General features: G+C 40.4%; 1 protein-coding gene across 1 annotated transcript in view; it reads left to right on the top strand.

Annotated features, from left to right (window-relative positions):
* Positions 1 to 19461, top strand: part of SLC30A2 (solute carrier family 30 member 2) — a 45493-nt gene extending 26032 nt beyond the window's left edge. The window contains exons 5-8 of the mRNA XM_073616126.1: positions 3835 to 4012; positions 7514 to 7619; positions 7716 to 7850; positions 18879 to 19461. Of these exons, the coding sequence (XP_073472227.1) occupies positions 3835 to 4012; positions 7514 to 7619; positions 7716 to 7850; positions 18879 to 19024 (565 nt within the window). The 3' untranslated portion in view covers positions 19025 to 19461. The remainder of the gene's footprint in view (positions 1 to 3834; positions 4013 to 7513; positions 7620 to 7715; positions 7851 to 18878) is intronic.
* The last annotated feature ends 314 nt before the right edge of the window (positions 19462 to 19775 follow it).

The following is a 19775-nucleotide window of genomic DNA, read 5'->3' as shown; positions in this document are numbered from 1 at the left end:
CTGATCAGCCCCACCCGTGTATGAGCTGGCTAGCGTTTGCTCAATCTACGGAGGTAAGGTAGGACAACAGCTACTATAGTAAGGTGTCCAACCATTTTAGGATTGGTTCCTTCACTGGTGGTGAAGGATTAGTATCTACAGCCCAGGCTATGCCTATGAAATAAATTGCCCCTGTTTGGTTATTTCATAAAGGGATACACCATGACTCCTTCTTGGCTGCTCACCAGTAGACCTCAGTAGTGAAGGTTTGTCCTTGCTGGGGTGTTTGGCACAACTAAAGTACACATTGAGATTTGTGACATCTCTGCTGAAGCTTGTTGGGTGTCCTTTATATCCTAAAGGTACTGCTTTGTTTGGCTACAGATCAGAAAATACAACAGGGAAGGTGGTCTGTACTTTCTGGTTTTGTGCCGCACGCCAGAAACGCACATCATTGAGTCTGGTGATGACATTTCTGCTCATAATTGTTCTATTGCTGCACATCAGACCTACACAAGATTGGGGTCTGTCTGTGGGGTTTTTGTGTCCTGTATTATTGCCTTATTGGTTGCTTATCAGAAAGGCAGCAGGAAAGATTGATGGCAGGGGTAGTACATATACTGCCTTTGGTAATCGGTACAGCACCTCAACGTGGCGTCGTGCTGATTCAGACAGTGCTATTAACGGCAATAGCTGCCGATTTTAGGCATGCGATTTGACATGTTGAGTCACATGCCAAATCGCTTCAATATGGATGTGCTATCTCTATTCAGAATTGTTAGATTGTTGCACATCAGAGATATACAAGATTGAGGTCTGTCTGTGGGTCCTGTATTACTGCCTTATTGGTTGCTTATCGGAAAGGCAGCAGTGATGATGAATGATCCTGATTTTGTTGGAAAATACAAAATTGAACCTGTGCCAGGGGTAGTACACATACTGCCATTGGTAATCAGTGCAGCACCACAAAGTGGCCAGTGCTGATTCAGACAGTGCTATTAATGGCAATGGCTGCCAATTTTAGGCATGCGATTTGACATGTTGAGTCACATGCCAAATCACTTGAATATGGATGTGCTATCTCTATTCAAAATTGTTGTTGCACATCAGACACATGCAATATTGAAGGTTGTCTGTCCTTTATGACTTTCATTTACTGCCTTATTGGCTGCATATCAGAAAGGACACAACAGTGAAGGTTGTTTGTCTTTTTCTGATTTGTTTTTGCTGCTCAGCAGGGAGATACATTGAGGGTGATGACATCTCTGCTGAGTATTGGTATATGCTACACATCAGACATACACAAAGATTGAACATTGTGTCCTGTATGTCCTATATTTACTGCCTTATCGTCCGTATATCAGAAAGGCACAGCAGTAAGTGGTGTTTCTCATTGATCTTCCTTGCTGCTTCTTGGGTATACACAGTAGGGGGTTGTTGGCTGCACTCCTCCAGGGAGCCACAGCATGGGGACCCCTTGTTTGTTCGACCCGAAAACTGCTTTTCCTGCGACCTGTGTAATCTTGAGGTCTGTGGTTCCGTAAGCAGGGACTGCTGGAGATGCTGCGACCTGGAGTCGCACAGTCACGAATGGTACCCTTTGGAAGCCATAGTATATGACTTCTCATGCGTCTTGCAGTCCCAAGTGGCAGGTTGGGTCGCACGGGTGTGGGAACCCTAAAGTTATCTGTCCCTTCTGGTTCAGGTTTTGCAACGCAGCAGGAATACTCATTGTGGAGTTATTGCCTTATTTTGCAGTAGACCAGAAAGATCGCAGCTGTAAAGGCTGTCTGTTGTTTGTTTGTTTGTTTGTTTTTTATGTTGCTGCACAGCAGAAGTACTCAACATTGAAGCTTGTTGGTGCTTTCTGTTTCATATTGCCTTACCTTATGGCACTTCAGAAAAACACAATGTTGTAGGTTGCTTGTGTTCTTTCTCTGTTGGTTCTATGTAACTGCACTACAGAACTGCATAACAGGAAGGATTGTCTTATAACTGTACTTGGTGGTTCGTCATAAATACGCAACATAGAAGTTTGGGTCTTTCTGTCTTCTCTTTATGGCCTTGTTTTACTGTACATCAGTAAAACACCACTATAAAAGGGGGTTCCCGTCCTTTCTGTATTTACCAGTTATGACCTAGCTAGCTGCACTTCAGAAATGCGCAGCATTTAAGGTGTGTTTGTGTCTTAATGCTTACATATTGGCCGCACATCAGAAAACCAGACTGTGAGGTTCAGATTTTGGGTCTCTTCCCATATTTGATATTTTGGTTTAGCTAGTCACACTCAGATACACAACATTGTTGTCTATGCTTGTGTCCTTTCTGTCTAAATCTATTGTGCTATGTCCACAATCTATGATTTTTTTTTTTTTTTTTTTTTATTTGTGATATTAATAATACATGTATCACCTTTTTGTATTTCAGCCTTCTCTTCTGTGGAAGGGCCAGGAGTTCTGGTTGCAGATGTCACATGTCAGAAAGCCTCGACCCCTTACATTCAGGGATGCCAGAGCCATTTGCTAGGGTTGAAGCCCAGTAGAGTTATGGGTCACTGGAGGAAGGCGATAATGAATCGCCCTGTTTAATAAGAACTTAGGAAGTTCGGTTCAGAGGAGTTTTATGGCCTGAAGATGAAGTATAAACATGTATACCCGACCAAATAGGTTACAGCTCGGTGCATGGCCTTCATTTTGCCCTTCTAGCAAAACTAGATGTAGCAATATGAGTGTTCTTCTCCTGCTATAGATGTTAGACTCCTGAGTAGGCTCTCAGGCGTAAGTAAAACTATAGATTGGGCATGCCTTAAACCCAGGGATTAAGTTTTTGTTAATCTATTTCCCTTAAGTAGGTTTCCCTTCAGTCTTTGCTGACGTAAAGATAAAAATGAACAAAAAGGGGTTGTCTGTCAGGGGCCCCCCTTTTTTGGCAGTTTTATTTCCCTGGACAGGGTTGTGTTAAGACAGGCCCCCTTATGGATCAATGTAGTGTCCTTGTCTTAAAACACAGGTCTCCGATTAATCTTTTTAGTGGTTCTAAACAGCACCTATAGGCAGAATAGGCCATTGTTGGTAGATGTGTGACAGGCAACATTGATAACCTACAAGTTTAACATGTTTTCTGATTCCATCTTTAAGAGCCCACTCCACCTAGATCCTGCATCCGAAACCGAGAAGGCAGGGACACCGGTGGAGTAGACCGGCAGATCAGCCGCATGATCCAGCTAAGATACCTTCATCAAGCATATGGAGTAAAGGTAAAGCTTACTGCAGAACCGAGGTTCACCAAGAGGGTCTTGCAGTGGTCCCACCCTAAGGTAGGCCTGAGGTACTTGATTATCTTCTCAGGTGTGCCGTCCTGGAAGATGACTTGAGAAAAGTACTAGTTACTTACCGGTAACTGTCTTTCTGGGAAATCTTCCAGGACGGCAGGCCTACTTCCCACCCATTGGAGGAGGGAAAATTTTAGAACACTAGAAGGTGAGTGCCTATGAGGAATGATTTCCCTTGTGAACCAGGTTCAGGAGTTACTTCTCTACAAACTGAGGATCAGGGGGAAGGGTGTGTCTTAAAACAGCTGTTGATTGATTGTGTTTCCTGTGGGGAGGAGCCTCTCATCTCTCAGGTGTGCCGTCCTGGAAGATTTCCCAGAAAGACAGTTACCGGTAAGTAACTAGTACTTTTTTAAACTAGAAGTCCCTTTTAATACCCTTCGTTTTGATACACCTGATTTAATATAGCTTTAAACGCCTCTTTTATCAGTGCTTGAATTGCATTTTTATTATTTTGGAAAGACTAATATGTATTATGTTTATTTTTGCATAATCTAAAATAATATATTTTTAAATTTTTGCAGAATGGGGTTGACATTGCATCAAACTGGACATGGACACAGTCATGGAAATTCCGGTTCTCACAAACACAGCCATGGAGAGCTAAATAACCCTAGTGTCCGAGCCGCCTTTATTCATGTTGTAGGAGATTTACTACAAAGTCTTGGTGTCCTTGTTGCTGCCTATGTAATTTATTTCAAGGTAAACTACTACTAACTTTTAAATCTTCATATATTCGTATCATTTTGAATGTACACTCTGACATTAAAGGATTAGTCCATTTTTTTTTTTTTTTTTTTTTTTTTTTCTTAAATGCACATCTTTTTTGCAGTTGAAAAAAAAAAAGTGCGTTTTTTTTTTTTTTTTTTTTTTTTTTTTTTTTTTTTTTCACTAGGAGCCTGGAAAGCATTGCACCCGTAATCAGCAGATCGTGGATGCCATGCAGGACTCCTGCAGACTTGTCCCTGTATCTGTCTGCTCATACATCATACGGGCATACAGGAAGAATGAATGAACTACCAGAGCGCTCAACAGTGCTATGGTAGCTCATTGAAACTACAAGCCGACAGCCACAAAGGCTGTCAGGACTTGTAGTTTCCTATTCACAGAGGACTGTGAATCAATGACCTGGCCAGGTGGGCAGAGCCCCGCACGGCCCCTCCTTCTCTATTTATTTATTTATTTTTCAAACCGCATCAGCGGGCGCGCGGAGAAGATACCTGCTCAATGTCACTGGAGATGGGTGGGGAGAGGCTGCAGCTGCTGGAACATGTTACATGTTCCACCCTTAATACAGGTGGAGCATGTAACATGTTCCAAAATGTGAACTTATCCTTTTAAAGGCCAGCTCCAGGCAAAACTTGATTTAATTTTGAATAGTGTGTGTTTGTCAGATTTTTACTGCTGTCTGTGTTCCTATTGGGGATTTTTCCTTGGCTTTGTTAATGACACAAATTGATGAGAAATCTCTTCAAAAGGGACACGCAAAAAAAAAAAAAAAAAAATTCAAACAAAATGCTTCCAATAGTATATTAAAAAGACCTAAAGGGAGCAAATGGGTTCAGTATTGAGGTTTGCATACTCATCTATGCCACTCACATGAATTGATTAGCTTTAAATGTAGGGATCAAGCTTGTGTCACCTGTCTGATCTAGTGTTTGCATGTTGACCTTTGCCATCTTCCTGACAGGTGCATCACTGAGTGGATGAAAATAGACAGATGGCCAACATTTCTATTGATAGACCATTATGATATTCTATCTGTTTCACAACTAGTTGAATATGTTAGAGGTAAAATTGACAGGTTGTGGAAATTTATCTAATGAAAGCATGAGTGTGAAGTGTTAATAGGCAAGCAAAAAATGAGTTGGTAGCTTGCTAATTTAATGTGCAGACTAAATATCCTCAACATAGTGTCATTTATAGTCTTAACTCAAGAAATTTTGTCTTTCACCTTAGTTTATGCTTTTATATTATTTTCTTTTTATTGTTTTTCAAAAAGCAGATAAAGCGCATACAACACCATAAAATTTCATGTAATGTCTTATAGTACATAGAACTATTATTACTTTATCTTCCCTCCCTACCTGCACTCACCCACACCACCCAATCGTTAATTGTACATGTACTTCTATTAGTTGCTTAGGCTTGGGGGGGGGGGCGGGGGGCTTTGGGAAGGATAAAGCCACCTCTAGGGGTAGAAGAAGTGTAAAAGAGAAGAACATCTAGGGTCTCGTAGGTGAGAAAGGCAAAAGTGAGGGGGGGGGGGCGGAGAACGAGGGAGAAACCCTCATCCGCTCCCCACCATCTCCTCATAGGGGACACCCCATCTCGTCCAACCAAGGCCTCCACATTCTTTCAAGCTTTCCATGGTTACCTTGCCTAATGCATGCCACTCTCTTGCTCTAAACTATTGAATTGATAGTCTTAACCCAATTCTTCACAGTTGGGGGGGATCTGTCCCTGCCATTTCTGTGCTATTAGTTTTCTCGCCTGGTACAGGCACCTCGACACTACTTCAGTAGCACCAGTCAGAACTCTACCTTCCTCCAAGCTCCCTAATAGGCATGTCTTGGCCTCCGGTCTAATGTGGTCCTAAGTTTTATTTTATCCTATCTACTATCTCCGCCCAGTACCTTTTTAAAAAAAAAAAAAATTGCTTCGGGCATTTCCACACTATGTGGATAAAATCTCCTGTCGCCTTACACCTGGGACACTTGTCATTTTGTCCAACAAAGTTTTAAACCTTTTTTTGGGGGGTATAGTAAACTCTGTGTATAAGAAACAAATGAGATACTCTCTGCGAGGGGGAAATCAAGACCAATACTCCTTGTTCTATGATCTTGTCCCATTGTTCCGAAGTCATTGCCCCCATGTCTCTCTCCTACCCCTCTCTGCGCTTGGAAGGTCCTACTCCACTTATTATTCTAGCCCCCAATCTGGCATATAGCTCAGAAATTAGTCCTCTGGTTGAGGCTGGTTTAATTATTTTTAGGAGTATGGGGATCTGGGTCCATTCAATAATTTGACCTAAACTGTGCTTGAATAGCATGTCTAATCTGCAGGTATTTGTAGAACGCTTTGTTTGGTATATTGTATTCCCATCTTAAATCTAAGAAGGTCTTCATGAAATTACCCTCATATAGTTGAATTAATCAGTTAATGCCCTGTCTTTCCCATTCCCTGGGCCTCTCTATACCCCTTACTTCCGCCAAGTTTTTATTATTCCATAAGGGGATATATTGTGTTACCCCATTGTACCCCATTAGTGCCTTCATTGTCTGCCATACTTTAATAACTAGTTTTATTGTCGGGCATCTATGAACAAATGAGTCAGCCTCTAATACCTCCACTAGTATACTGTGCGGGGCCCCCATTATCATCATTCTATTGCTGGAATTCCCACCTCCTAGGGTTCCACAGCCCGCTAGATGTTGCAACTGGGATGCCAGGAAATATGATCTCTGGTGCGGAACCGCCATGCCCCCTTCTTTAATCGGTAATTGCATGGTTTGCAAACTAATCCTAGATTGGCCCTTCTTCCATATTAATTTCCTAAAAAGGGATTCTATTTTTTTAAACCACTTTTGTCCTATCCAAGTCAGAGAATTGTGAAACAAGTATAGTATCTGTGGTAGCCATATCATCTTTATTAGATTACAACACCCTGCTACAGATAGAGGGAGTCGGCTCCAAATGTCTCCTTTTTGCTTTAATTTAAGTAGTAATGGGGCTAGATTATTAACGTACTGATTTATGTCACTCGTAATCCAAACACCCAGATATTTCAGCTTGGCAACTACTTTCAGGTGGGGACTTCCAGACGGTATCTGGTTATCAAGTGGGTCTATCGGTAGTAGAGCCGACTTCTCCCAATTGATAACCAGACCAGAAAATCGCCCAAACTCTCCAACCATTTGTATCACTGTATTTAACGAAGTTTCAACATCCCCCTTAGTTGACTGGACCAAAAAACTGTTTTGGTTGAACAATACACTTTTATTTCTGCTTGCATAACAACCTGTTTGTAGTGTATGTTTTATGAATGAGGCTTGGGATAAAGGGAGCAGTAACAATGTCTTTTGATATTTAGATGTAGTACTCTTCTATTATAGATGATACAGAGAGTACACCATTAAGGTAATCCATGCTAATTTCATAATATTGATCTTTCCTTTTTTTTTTTTTTTTTTTTTTTTTCAGCCAGAGTATAAAATTATTGACCCTATTTGCACGTTTTTGTTCTCTGTCCTTGTTTTGGCAACAACCTTGACTATTCTCAGAGATGTCCTGCTTGTACTCATGGAGGGTAAGTGTTGCTAATGGAATCCCAACAACAGAACCAAGAACCTGATACAGTATGTGCGATCCTGTAAGAAATTAGTCATTTTTCTTTTGCATACAGGCACTCCCAAAGGTGTGGACTTCAACATGGTAAAGGATACCCTGCTTTCTATAAGTGGCGTAAAGGCTCTTCACAGTCTACATATTTGGGCTCTTACAGTATCTCAGCCTGTCCTTTCTGTTCACATAGCAATAAGTAAGTTATCTGACAATCCAGCACTAATATATGTATGTATGTGTGTGATTCTTGGTCTGTGTAGATCAGTGTTTCTCAACTCCAGTCCTCAAGGTGCCCCAACAGGTCATGTTTTCAGACTTTCCATTATTTTGCACAGGTGATTTGAGCAGTTTCACTGCCTTAGTAATTACCACAGCCATTTCATCTGAGGGAAATCCTGAAAACATGACCTGTTGGGGCGCCTTGAGAACTGGAGTTGAGAAACACTGGTGTAGGTTGACAGGTTTGTTTGATAAATGCAAAAAGCATAGTGCCACAATTTGTGGGAACCATTCATTCAAAAAGTGCAGTGTGTATCCCCCCCCAAACTATTATTAGATGGAATGTTGTAATTGGTGGGTATGGTTACTGTGCCTTTATGCTATTCATTGAATGGTAGTGTAATGAGGTTTGCATGAGAACGTGATTATAATGAATGTTTGTATTTTTAGATTTGATTTTTTTTATTTATTTGATTTAAACATTGTTCACAGTGTGTCACTGACTTATTTAAGAGCTTACAGTGTATGTTAAACTTGTATAGTACATCTCTGTAATGCATGCACATTTCCCCATGTTTTACTCCTTTAACCACTTGCACACCGCGCTGTTGCCATAATAAGGCTACAGCAGGGCTCTCAAGTTCTGGAAGGATGCTCCCTGGGGCACGCGTCAGGAAGTGTCTATTATCGCTGTGTCCCTTGAACACTGTGGCTCACAGATCTGAATAAAGGGCCAATCACAGTGGCCCTTTACCATGCGATCAACTGTGCCCAATCATAGCTGGTCATATGTAAACAGCGTTGATAATTTAATGATTCTCCTTTCCTCACACAGACGGAGTGTGAGGAAAAGAGAGCCGTTCTGACAGGGCTCAGTGAGCACAGCACTTACAGTACACTGATCATCAGTGCAGCCTCGTCAGTGAAGAAGAAAAATTACTTGCAAAATTTTATAACGGAAGCTTAACCACTTGCTTACTGGGCACTTAAACCCCCCCTCCTGTCCAGACCAATTTTCAGCTTTTAGCGCTGTCGCACTTTGAATGACAATTGCGCGGTCATACAACACTGAACTCAAATGAAATTTTTATCATTTTTTTTTCCCCACAAATAGAGCTTTCTTTTGGTGGTATTTGATCACCTCTGTAGTTTTTATAAAAAAAAAAATGAAAGACCAGATATATATATATATATATATATATATATATATATATATATATATATATATATATATATATATATATATATATATATATATATATATATATATATATATATATATATATATATATATATATATATATATATATATATAGAGAGAGAGAGAGAGAGATTTTGTTATAAAATTTTGCAAACAAGTAATTTTTCTCCTTCATTGATGTACGCTGATGAGGCGGCAGTGATGGTAGCACTGCTAGGTGGCACTGATTGGCACCACTGATGGGCATCGATAGGTGGCACTGTCAGGCACAGATGAGGCATATGTGCCTCCTTCCTCTTCAGGACCGATGTCCCTTTTTTAACATGAGCCGGTGATCAGCTTTTTTTTTTTTTCTCCTCGCGCTGTCAGCGTGGGTCATTTGGGTACAGTGTTACATGACCACAATTTTAATTGAAAGTGTGACAGGCCTGAAAGCTGAAAATTGGCCTGGACAATATACTATGCTCTTAAGCCCTATTAAGGGCTAACACGCTGCATTTTTGAGTGTTGTCGGCCTTCCCATTTTTGCCTTTTGCTAAACTAATAATCTACTCCTACATTCAGAATTTTACAACATAGAGGCTAATAATTCTGTAGTAGACGATGAGAACTAGGATGCCTGTTTGAGATCACGCAGGAAGTTTAACAAAATCCATCCAACGGTATAATAAATGGAACAAAAGGCAGCAAATAGAGGTTACCCTGCACTTTAACAATATGCTAATGTTCATGTTATTGTCCAAGCTTTGTCAGCTTTACAAGATACTGGAAACCCTGTGCATTTAGGGGGGGCGGGGGGTCACTACCACCCACCCCTAGTTTTAGACTGATTCTGTATGGTATTATATAATTCCCTGCCCATGGTATATGCAGTGACTCCACAAACTTACAGAAACAAGACCTGTTTTAGGATGAGGATGTGACGTGACAATCCTTGGCTGGGGGGCGGGGTCTGAACATGGCGCCGAGAGGGAGTATGAGAAGGTGATCCGAGGAAGATCGTGGGAGAGCCATGCTGTGAGAGGCTGCATTGCCCCCCACTTCGGATAGTCCTGGCTCTCGCTGATCCCTGCTGGACACTACCCCCCCCCCCCCATACTGGAAGCTGGCTTGTGGCGAAAAAAAACCTCCTGCACTGCTGTGCTGTATCCATGGGAAAGTGTGCTGAGCAGCTGAAAAGCAAAGCAACAGCCCCTGCTTGCACGGAATTGTACTGACCGGCTGGGAGAAAGGGAGCCATGCTGGGGAATCAGACGAAGGAGTGAGTCGGCGGACGGTCAGCCCGGAACTTCCTGTCAGTGGAGTGGGGAGACACGGGGCTTGGCCGGTTGTCGTGACGGAGGAGGAGGAACAGTCAGGGGGACTGAAAGTTAAGTGCTGTGTGAACGAACTGTAAGGCAACACCAGAGCCGGCTTGCACGTTATTGAATGAGGGAGAGGAGAGAACAGTGAGCAATGTGACGTGATAGACGTGGAGCCTGAGTAGAGGGGAAGAAGCCCAGGCAAGGCAAACGGCCTGAAGTACACACAGCCTTGCACCCCTGGAGTGCTTTTACGGGTGCCACTGCTCTTTGCAGTACTCCTTGTCCCCCCCCCCCCCCCCATCTTTTCGTTTAACCTCTCTACCCCTCTCATTGAAGATTTTGGAGGGGCGAGAGGAGAGAGGCAGAGACATTCTATAGGTGCGTAGTTTCTGGAGAAACTGGAAGGAAGCAAGCGGAGAAGAAGGGGTGAGTGACAAGTTCCACCTAAAGTAACACATTTTAATGCTTTACTCAAGAATGAACTGCCTATGAAACCGCTTTGATGTGTCATGAAAATGTCTAACTTGCTTATGAAACTACCCTTGAAATGCCTAGGAAAATGGTATATGAACTGCCCATGAAATTGCTTATGAATCGCATATGAAAAGAGCATAGATATTCAGCAGGAAATTGCAAATGATTGGCAGGTGAAACAATATATGAATGCATGAATTATGTCTGAAACTGCTTATAAATTGACTATAAAACTGCTCATAAATTACCCATGAAACCACACATGTCTATGATCTGTCTATGATCTGTCTATGAACGGTCTGTCTATGATTGGTATGGGATAAGGTATTTTTTGAATAGTACTATATACTTCTTACTGAATTGTGTTAATAGTGGCTTTACATCCGTTTGAAGCAACAGCTGAACGGCATATAAGCAGTTTATAAACCTCACATGAAACCACATATAAACAGCGGATGAAATTGCAGATGAACTATCTCTATGAAACTGCTTCTGAACTGCATTCGAAATTGTGTATGAAAGGCCTATGAACTTCCTAAGAAGGGTTTAAGGAAAGGCATTCCCCGAATAAACATTATATACCCCTTATTGAACCTTGCTACAAGTAACTACTTAGTCAGAATAAAAAAAAGGAGGGCCAGTGGTAAAGGGCTCCATGAACCACTATAGGCACAGTTTTGAAATTCTTTATTAATATTTGAGACCATATATTATACAGCTTTTAGGAAGGTGTGGAAGATACATCAAATTGAAAATAAACCTGGGGAAACTATGAATTACAAGGAAAAAACCATGATGAGAGGCAGAACTATAAAAGGCAACGAAACAAACTCCAAAAGAAAATGCAAACACAAGTATGATCAACAAATATCTGACAAAGGACAGGAGTACAGGACCAGATAAACAGCAACAAGGGACTAAAAATAAGAATAAGACCCTAGGGAAAAAAAGGTCATAAGACTAGAGAACTCTATTAAAACAGAAATCTCTACATTACGGGTTTCATCTAGGTCAGTTACTGACACTGGTAGAGGAGACAGAAGAAAAAAACGGATAAACAAGCTCAAGAAGTAATGAAACTAAAAGAACAAGTTAAGGACATGCAATTAGAGCAGAGGAGAATATTATATACAGAGAACCAGGGGAACCAAAACAGAAGAATTTGGGGATCTGTGCCTTACCAGAAGAAAGAGAAGACCTAAGAAAAATAATAAACAAAATATTTAACCCTCTCTTGGATAATATAGTAGAGGGTGGACTCAAGAGAGTTTCACAGGATCAGAAAACCTCAAAGTATATCAACAGATCTACCCCGAGACATTATAGTGAGATTTCAACTATATGAAGAAAAAGCAAAAATATGGGGGAACATGAAAGAACGACCACTGCTAAAATATGATGGAGTAGACCTAGTATTTACAGACCTAGCGCCAGAAACTCTGGCTAGGCGGAGAGGGAGGGAGAGGGTCCCGACGATCTCCATCTACGTGGGTTACATCAATCAGATTATTTTTCTCCCAGACAGGTCAAAAAGAGAGTGCTGTGATCTAAGATGACATCAATAAAATGTATATTGTATAATGATCACGGGCATACGCCAGCAAAGAGGCATAAAATTTTAACCACTTCAGCCCCGGAAGAATTTACCACCTTCCTGACCAGAGCACTTTTTGCGATCCGGCACTGCGCCGCTTTAACTGACAATTGCGCGGTTGTGCGACGTTGCACCCAAACAAAATTGATGTGCTTTTTTTTCCCCCACAAATAGAGCTTTCTTTTGGTGGTATTTGATAGCCTCCAAGGTTTTTATTTTGCGCTATAAACAAAGAGGGACAATTTTGAAAAACACAATATTTTGTACTTTTTGCTATAATATCCCCTTTGCTTTTTTTTTTTTTCTCCATTTAGGCCAATATGTAATATGTATAGTTCTTCATATTTTTGGTAAAAAAAAAACGCAATAAGAGTATATTGATTGGTTTGCGCAAAAGTTATAGCGTCTACAAAAAAGGGGATAGATTTATAGCATTTTTAATAATAATTTTTTTTTTTTTTTCTCTGCGACACCGTGGACACATCGGACAATTTTGACACATTTTTGGGACCATTGGCATTAATACAGTGATCGATGCTATAAAAATGCATTGATTACTGTAAAAATGTCACTGGCAGTGAAGGGGTTAACCTGTGTTCCCTGGGAGGTGATTCTAACTGAAGGGGGAGGTGACTGACTAGAGAAGTGATGGGTCGTGGTTCCTAGCTAATAGGAACACACGATCTGTCAGAACAGGGAAGTGTGAGTTTACAAACGCTTGTCCCCGTTCTGTGTCTCCTGCTCACGATCGTTCGTGGCCAGCGGTCATCGCGACTGTCTGCCACAAGCATTGGCACCCTCGCAGCGGGCGCGTGAGTGCCTGCTATCCCAACCCAGCGAACCGACGTATAGCTACGATGGCTCGCGCAGGGGAGCCAACCTGCCACAGTATAACTGCAGCAGCTGGTTGGGAAGCGGTTAACCACTTAAGGACTAGCCTCGTTTTGAGATTTGGGTGTTTACAAGTTTAAAACTGTTTTTTGCTAGAAAATTACTTGGAACCCCCAAACATTATAATATTGTTTTTTTTTCTAACACCCTAGAGAATAAAATGGCGGTCATTGCAAAACTTTTTTTCGCACCGTTTTTGCGCAGCGTTCTTACAAGCGCACTTTTTTTGGAAAAAAATCACTTTTTTAAATAAATATGACAACAGTAAAGTTAGCCCAATTTTTTTTCCTTTTTATATTGTGAAAGCTAATGTTACGCCAAGTAAATTGATACCCAACATGTCACGTTTCAAAATTGCACCCGCTTGTGGAATGGCATCAAACTTTTACCCTTAAAAATCTCCATAGGCGACGTTTAAAAAAATTCTACAGGTTGCATGTTTTGAGTTAAAGAGGAGGTCTAGGGCTAGAAGAATTGCTCACTAACGATTGCGGTGATACCTCACGTGTGGTTTCACCACCGTTTTTATATGTGGGCGCTACTCACATGTGCGTTCGCTTCTGCGCGCGAGTTCGTCGGGACGGCGCGCTTTAAAACTTTTTTTTTCTTATTTATTTTACTTTATTTTTTCACTGTTTTAAAAAAAAAAAAACAATTGGATCACTTTTATTCCTATTACAAGGAATGTAAACATCCCTTTGTAATAGAAAAAAGCATGACAGGTCCTCTTAAATATGAGATCTGGGGTCAAAGTCCTCAGATCTCATATTTGGACTTAGATGCAAAAAAAAAAAAAAAAAAATTGAAAAAATGACAAAAAAATGGCCCTTTAAGACGTATGGACGGAGCTGACGTTATGACGTCGCTTCCGCCCTCCTATGGTATTGAGACGGGTGGGGGCCATCTTCCCCTCACTTGTCTCCATACCACAGACATGACAGGTCCCAATCGGCTCCGCCGCTACCGACGGCTCCAGTAAGCTGCAGAGGGCGCGGAAGAGCAGCGGGAGGAGGTGGCACCTCTCCCATAAGGGTGATCTTGTGGCAAATCTGGCGCAGAGACCACCATTATTGTAAACACGACCGGCTCCTGAAAAAGATGGCTACCTCGGTTGTGGCAGCAGCTGCTGCCGTTACCGAGACATCCATCTTTAAAGTGCCGACGTATATGTACAGGAGCCGGTCAGTAAGTGATTAAAGGAAGTTAAACGGTATAAAGCTGGGGTAGTGTTCCTTCAGGAGACATATCTCCCATGATGCCAATGTAAAGCTGTTTACAAGAGATTACCCATTATGGTTTTATGGGGATTCTGCAACAAGAGGAGCAAAGGGAGTAGCTATCGAGGTGGCCAGAGGGGTGCGGTTCATATTGGAGGAAAGGATGATAGACCCTGAAGGTCGATACCTCTTCCTAAAGGGAAACTATATGAAATGGAATGTACCCTGGCAAACATCTATGGGCCCCAATAAGAACCCAACAAATTATCTGAGGCAGGTCTTGGGGAAGTTAATGGACTTTAAAAAGGGAAGTGTGATTATGACAGGAGATCTAAATTTCTGTTTGGAACCAAGAAATGATAGTACGTCGCAGGCACAGGGGACTAGGAATGTACAGTTGAAAATAATAAAAAAGAAATTGTATCAGTGTCAATTGCTGGATATATGGAGAGTGCAGCATCCTAATCCTACAGGATTATACATTCTACTCCCCTGTGCACGCAACTTACTCAAGGATCGACTATATAATGGTCAAACATAGGTTACTAGAATTGGCGACTAGGACAAATATTGAAATAACATTGTCAGACCATTCCCTGGTGAGCATGTAAATGATACAAGGTGCCCAAAGACAATTAATTTCATGGAGATTAAATGAAGAACTAATAAAGGGCATAGAAGAGGAAAAGGAAATGGAACAATATTTTAAAATGATACAAAGGAGATAATGGAGGCCACCCTTTGGGAGGCCTATAAGGCCTATATTAGGGGTATCCTGATAGATAGAATCAAGGGGAAAAAAAGGAAAGGGAAAAAAATATGGAAGTATTTATGTAAGAAATCCATTAATTAGAACAGGGGCATAAAAAAAAGGGTAGTGGCTATAGGCACTAGTGATAAAAAGAAACAAACAAAAAGACCTACTGGATCAGGAGATGAGAAGGGACTTCAGTAGAATTGCAAAAGAAAGATATTTATGCGGAAATAAAACGGGGAAACGCCTAGCAAGAGTATTGAGGAAGAAAAAATACAGAATGGTACTGGTAAGATGGTATTCTCAACAACAAATAGCAAAAGTGTTCCAGAATTATTATGGGTCATTTATATTCAATATAACAAAAGGGTCGACAAGAAATAGCAAGACTGGAAAAGATAAGGGTTCTTAAAGTGCAAGATTACCTCAAGTAACCAAGAACAAGCTATCTACATTAGAAAAACCCGTAACGGAAGAGGAGCTTAATACAGCTCTAAAAGAAACGGCTTCGGGGAAAAAGTCCAGGTTCTGATGGGTTCACGATTTTACTATTTATAAAAAATTTTAAGAAAATTTGTTACCTAGACTGTCATATATGAATGGGCTGGGAACAAATTATGAGATGGGAAAAGAAGCCCTGTCGGCCTCAATTACAAATATTTCAAAGGAGGAAAAAGATGGTACCCTATGCTCAAGTTACAGACCAATATCTCTGTTGAATGCAGACACAAAATTATTCGCAAAAGTTTTAGCCGCTAGAATGAAAGGTCTGATGTCCAATTTGGTACACACGGATCAAGTGGGATTCATCCCCGGCAGAGAAGGGAGAGACAATGGGGTGAGAACATTGCTCTTGCTTCAGAAAATCAGAGGGGCAAATACCCCAGGCCTACTCCTGTTGATTGATGCAGAAAAAGAATTCGACAGGGTAGACTGGGGATTCATGATGAATACCTTGGAAGCCATGGGGATGGGCCCAATGATGGTCCAATGGATTAAAGTATTATATAAGCATCCTACTGCAAATGTGAAGGTTAATGGGACTTTGTCCTCCCCTTTGGAACTGTTCAATGGAATGAGACAGGGGTGTCCCCTATCACCCCTGTTATTTGTATTATCATTAGAACCCCTGCTGGCAGCAATAAGGAACAACCCAGATATAGGAGAGATTAAGATAGAAGAGGAGGCACATAAAATAGCAGCTTACGCTGATTATGTATTTTCTATTTCAAACACTAGGATGCCCAACTTGATAAAGACTCTGAAATATTACAGGGAACTAAAAAACTTAAAAATCTTTCTAAATCAGAGATCCTAAACATAAATAAACAGGAAGGATCGTTCCTACAGCAAGAATTTCAATTTACATGGAAGACAGAATTAAATTATTTAGGAATAAGATTAACAGCATCTCTAGGAAATATATACCAGGTAAATTGTATCCCACTATTACATGAAATAAAAATGGAAATAAGAAAAATAGCAACAAGGTCCCTCTCATGGATAGGACAAATAAATACCATAAAGATGGTAATAGTACCAAAAATGATGTACAAATTTCAAATGTTGCCTATTTCCCTTCCTCAGACATATTTTAAAACATTAAAAAAATTAACTAAATTCATTTGGTAGAATAGGAAACCGAGAATTTTATTCTCGGTATTAAGGATAGATAAAACGGAAGGTGGGCTAAACGTATCAGACGTTAAAAAATATTATAAAGCGGTGTTAATTTCATGAGTAATGAAGTGGACAAGGGCAAAAAATTTTTAAAAAATGGGTACAAATTGAGACTGAGTGATACACGGTTAAGTAGAATCATTTGGATTCCACCTCAATATAGAGCACTAGGTGAAAATAAACACACAAAGACACAAAATGTACTTAGAATTTGGGATCTAATCCATAAACAAGGTAACTGGAAATATAATTCTCCATTCATATCACTGAAATAAATGACTTTACACCGGGAAAAGGGAAATTATTTGGAGCCTGGATAAAAAAATTGAAATGCACAATTAAAGGATATAATAGATGAGGGGAAATATGCACATTTCAAGAATTAAAACACAAGACAGATTTGAAGGAGGATGCATGGGGGGGGGGGGGATTTAAAATGTATACATTAAATGTAATCAAGTTGGAATCTATGGAATTTGTTTGTGTATGTGGATAAAATTAAATAATAAAAAAAAATGAAACAACCTAAACGCAACACTGCTTGTGTATTCCTGTCATACCTGCGATTTTAGATTATTATTTAGATTGCTTATTATATGTATTGCCAGCTTTCTAGGTACCAACATCCCGTTTTATCAATACCCACAACATATTTCTAAGACACAAACACAGTTGAGTAGAGAAGGGGGGGATGATTTCTGAATTTTGTCAGCTTCAGGAGATTATTTGAGGTTTTTGTAGGCAGCTTTGTTGATAACTGATAGCACTATGGGAAAATCCCTTGTTTGAGAAAAGAACGGGCTGCATGGGGATTTGGGATTCTTTTTGGATGTTCCTCCATGACCACCTGCAGCCCCCCTCCCAGGCTAATGTGTACAATGGTAAATGGTGATCTGAATTAGTTGGGTGATATTGGTTTTTGAAAATATGTTTAAACCTCTGGTAATGTCCTAAAAAAGCAGACCTTTTGTCTGAGAAACTCAGATTGCACTGTACTCCACTCTCTAAGAAAAGGATTGAGTGACAGTATGGTCATACCACTGGAAATAACATGAACTACTTGGAGGAAAAATGTACACAATGAAACTGATGGCCAATAAAACTAAAATGTGACTCTGTATTTTTTTTGTTTTATATATTGCTTCAAAAAGAAGTATGTGCAATGTATTTATTACAGGTTCTTGTATAGCACCATCAATTTATGCAGAGTTTTACATCTTTATTATACATTCAAATCGTTACCTGCCCCCAAGGAGCATTCAATCTAACCCCTAACTCGCATTCATACATACACATACTAGGGCCAATTTGGACAAGCTAATAAACCTACAAGCATATCTTTGGAGTGTGAGAAGAAAACCGAGTACCCAGCAGAAACCCATGCAGGCACAGGGATAACATTCAAGCTTCATGTGGGCAATGCCGTGGTTGGGATCTGAACCAATGACCCTAGTGCTGCTAGGTGGAATTTTTAACTACTTAGCCACTGTGCTGCCCCAATTAAGAAAACCCTTTTTTTTTTTTTTTTTCTATTTACCATGTAAGCTGTATGTGAAGGCTTAGTACTCTAAAATATAGTTTCTTGGTAGAAAATGCAATGGACATTTCAGATGATTAATTTGGAAAGTGCTTCCCCTAGTGCTGTGTAACATATTAAAAGGAGCAGAATGCAGAGACATTGTGCTGTAGCCTAGTGCAACTGTCCCTATTCATTTCTCTTGTTTCAGTTTTGTACAGTGCATTATGTTGGTGGATTTGGGAACATGTATAAAATTTATATAGAGACATTGCCTGTCCAGTTGGATCCCTTTTTAGTGTGTCATTGGTTTAGGATGACTTTTCTCTCTATACTTGATGGCTTATTGCTTTCCTCTTTTCCTTATATTCCAGATGAAGATGCAGACTCTCAGATGGTACTGAAAGAGGCCAGTTCTCGCCTTCAGAGTAAATTCCACTTCCACACGACTACAATCCAGATAGAAAATTATTCAGAAGATATGAGAGATTGTGAAGAGTGTCAGGACCCCACAGACTAAAGATTACTTGGACCTTCAGGCTGTGTACATGAAGTGGTATTCACTTGAACGTGGAGCTGCCTCCTTTTGTGAACGCTCCTAAGCAAATGACTGCATGCAGTCTTATGTGGGTGCAGAACTTTGTTTATGGCTTCTGCAGTGAACAGAACTGTACTGGGAATATATTTCAACCCAGGTCTTTCTTGTACTGGTTTACTCCAGAAGATCAGTTGCAACAACCATCTGTAGTCAAAATGCTTGGTGCTTTACCTTTTCCACACTTTGCGGATTTTTGCACATAACTATGGCATTGGACTTGTAGTATTTACAACAAAAATAAAACCTTTTATTAATGTTCTCTACAGCTGAAAATTGTGTCCTATAAAGTAAAATCAAACATTTGAATCAGAACCCCAGTCCAAATTAAAGCGACAGAATGTCCAATTAAAAGGTGAATTAAAAAAAAATGTAGCTTTTATTTTTTCAGTCCAGAGCCATCTGCCACAGTGCTTTTTCTCTTCCTCCATTAGAGGTATTCAGTCTTCTGATTTGAAAGACAATCAGTATCATTCAACATCCTTGCTCTGACTGGAAGTGTAGCACAGTGGTCTGCATGCTCCTTGTCAGCATATGAACTAAGTTCTGTTGTATAGGGACTAAATGAGGTTGATTCCAAGTCAAATTCAGGCATTTACTCTGCTCACGTTTAAAAAACACATAGCCACAATAATTTGTGTCTTTTATATGTACCTAGAGTTCAGCTAGAAGTTGG

This window comes from Aquarana catesbeiana, linkage group LG02, assembly GCF_042186555.1.
Source record: "Aquarana catesbeiana isolate 2022-GZ linkage group LG02, ASM4218655v1, whole genome shotgun sequence".
Classification (NCBI taxonomy): Eukaryota; Metazoa; Chordata; class Amphibia; order Anura; family Ranidae; genus Aquarana; species Aquarana catesbeiana.
Note: the sequence above shows the minus strand (reverse complement) of the source record. Positions and strands in the feature narration are given on the sequence as shown.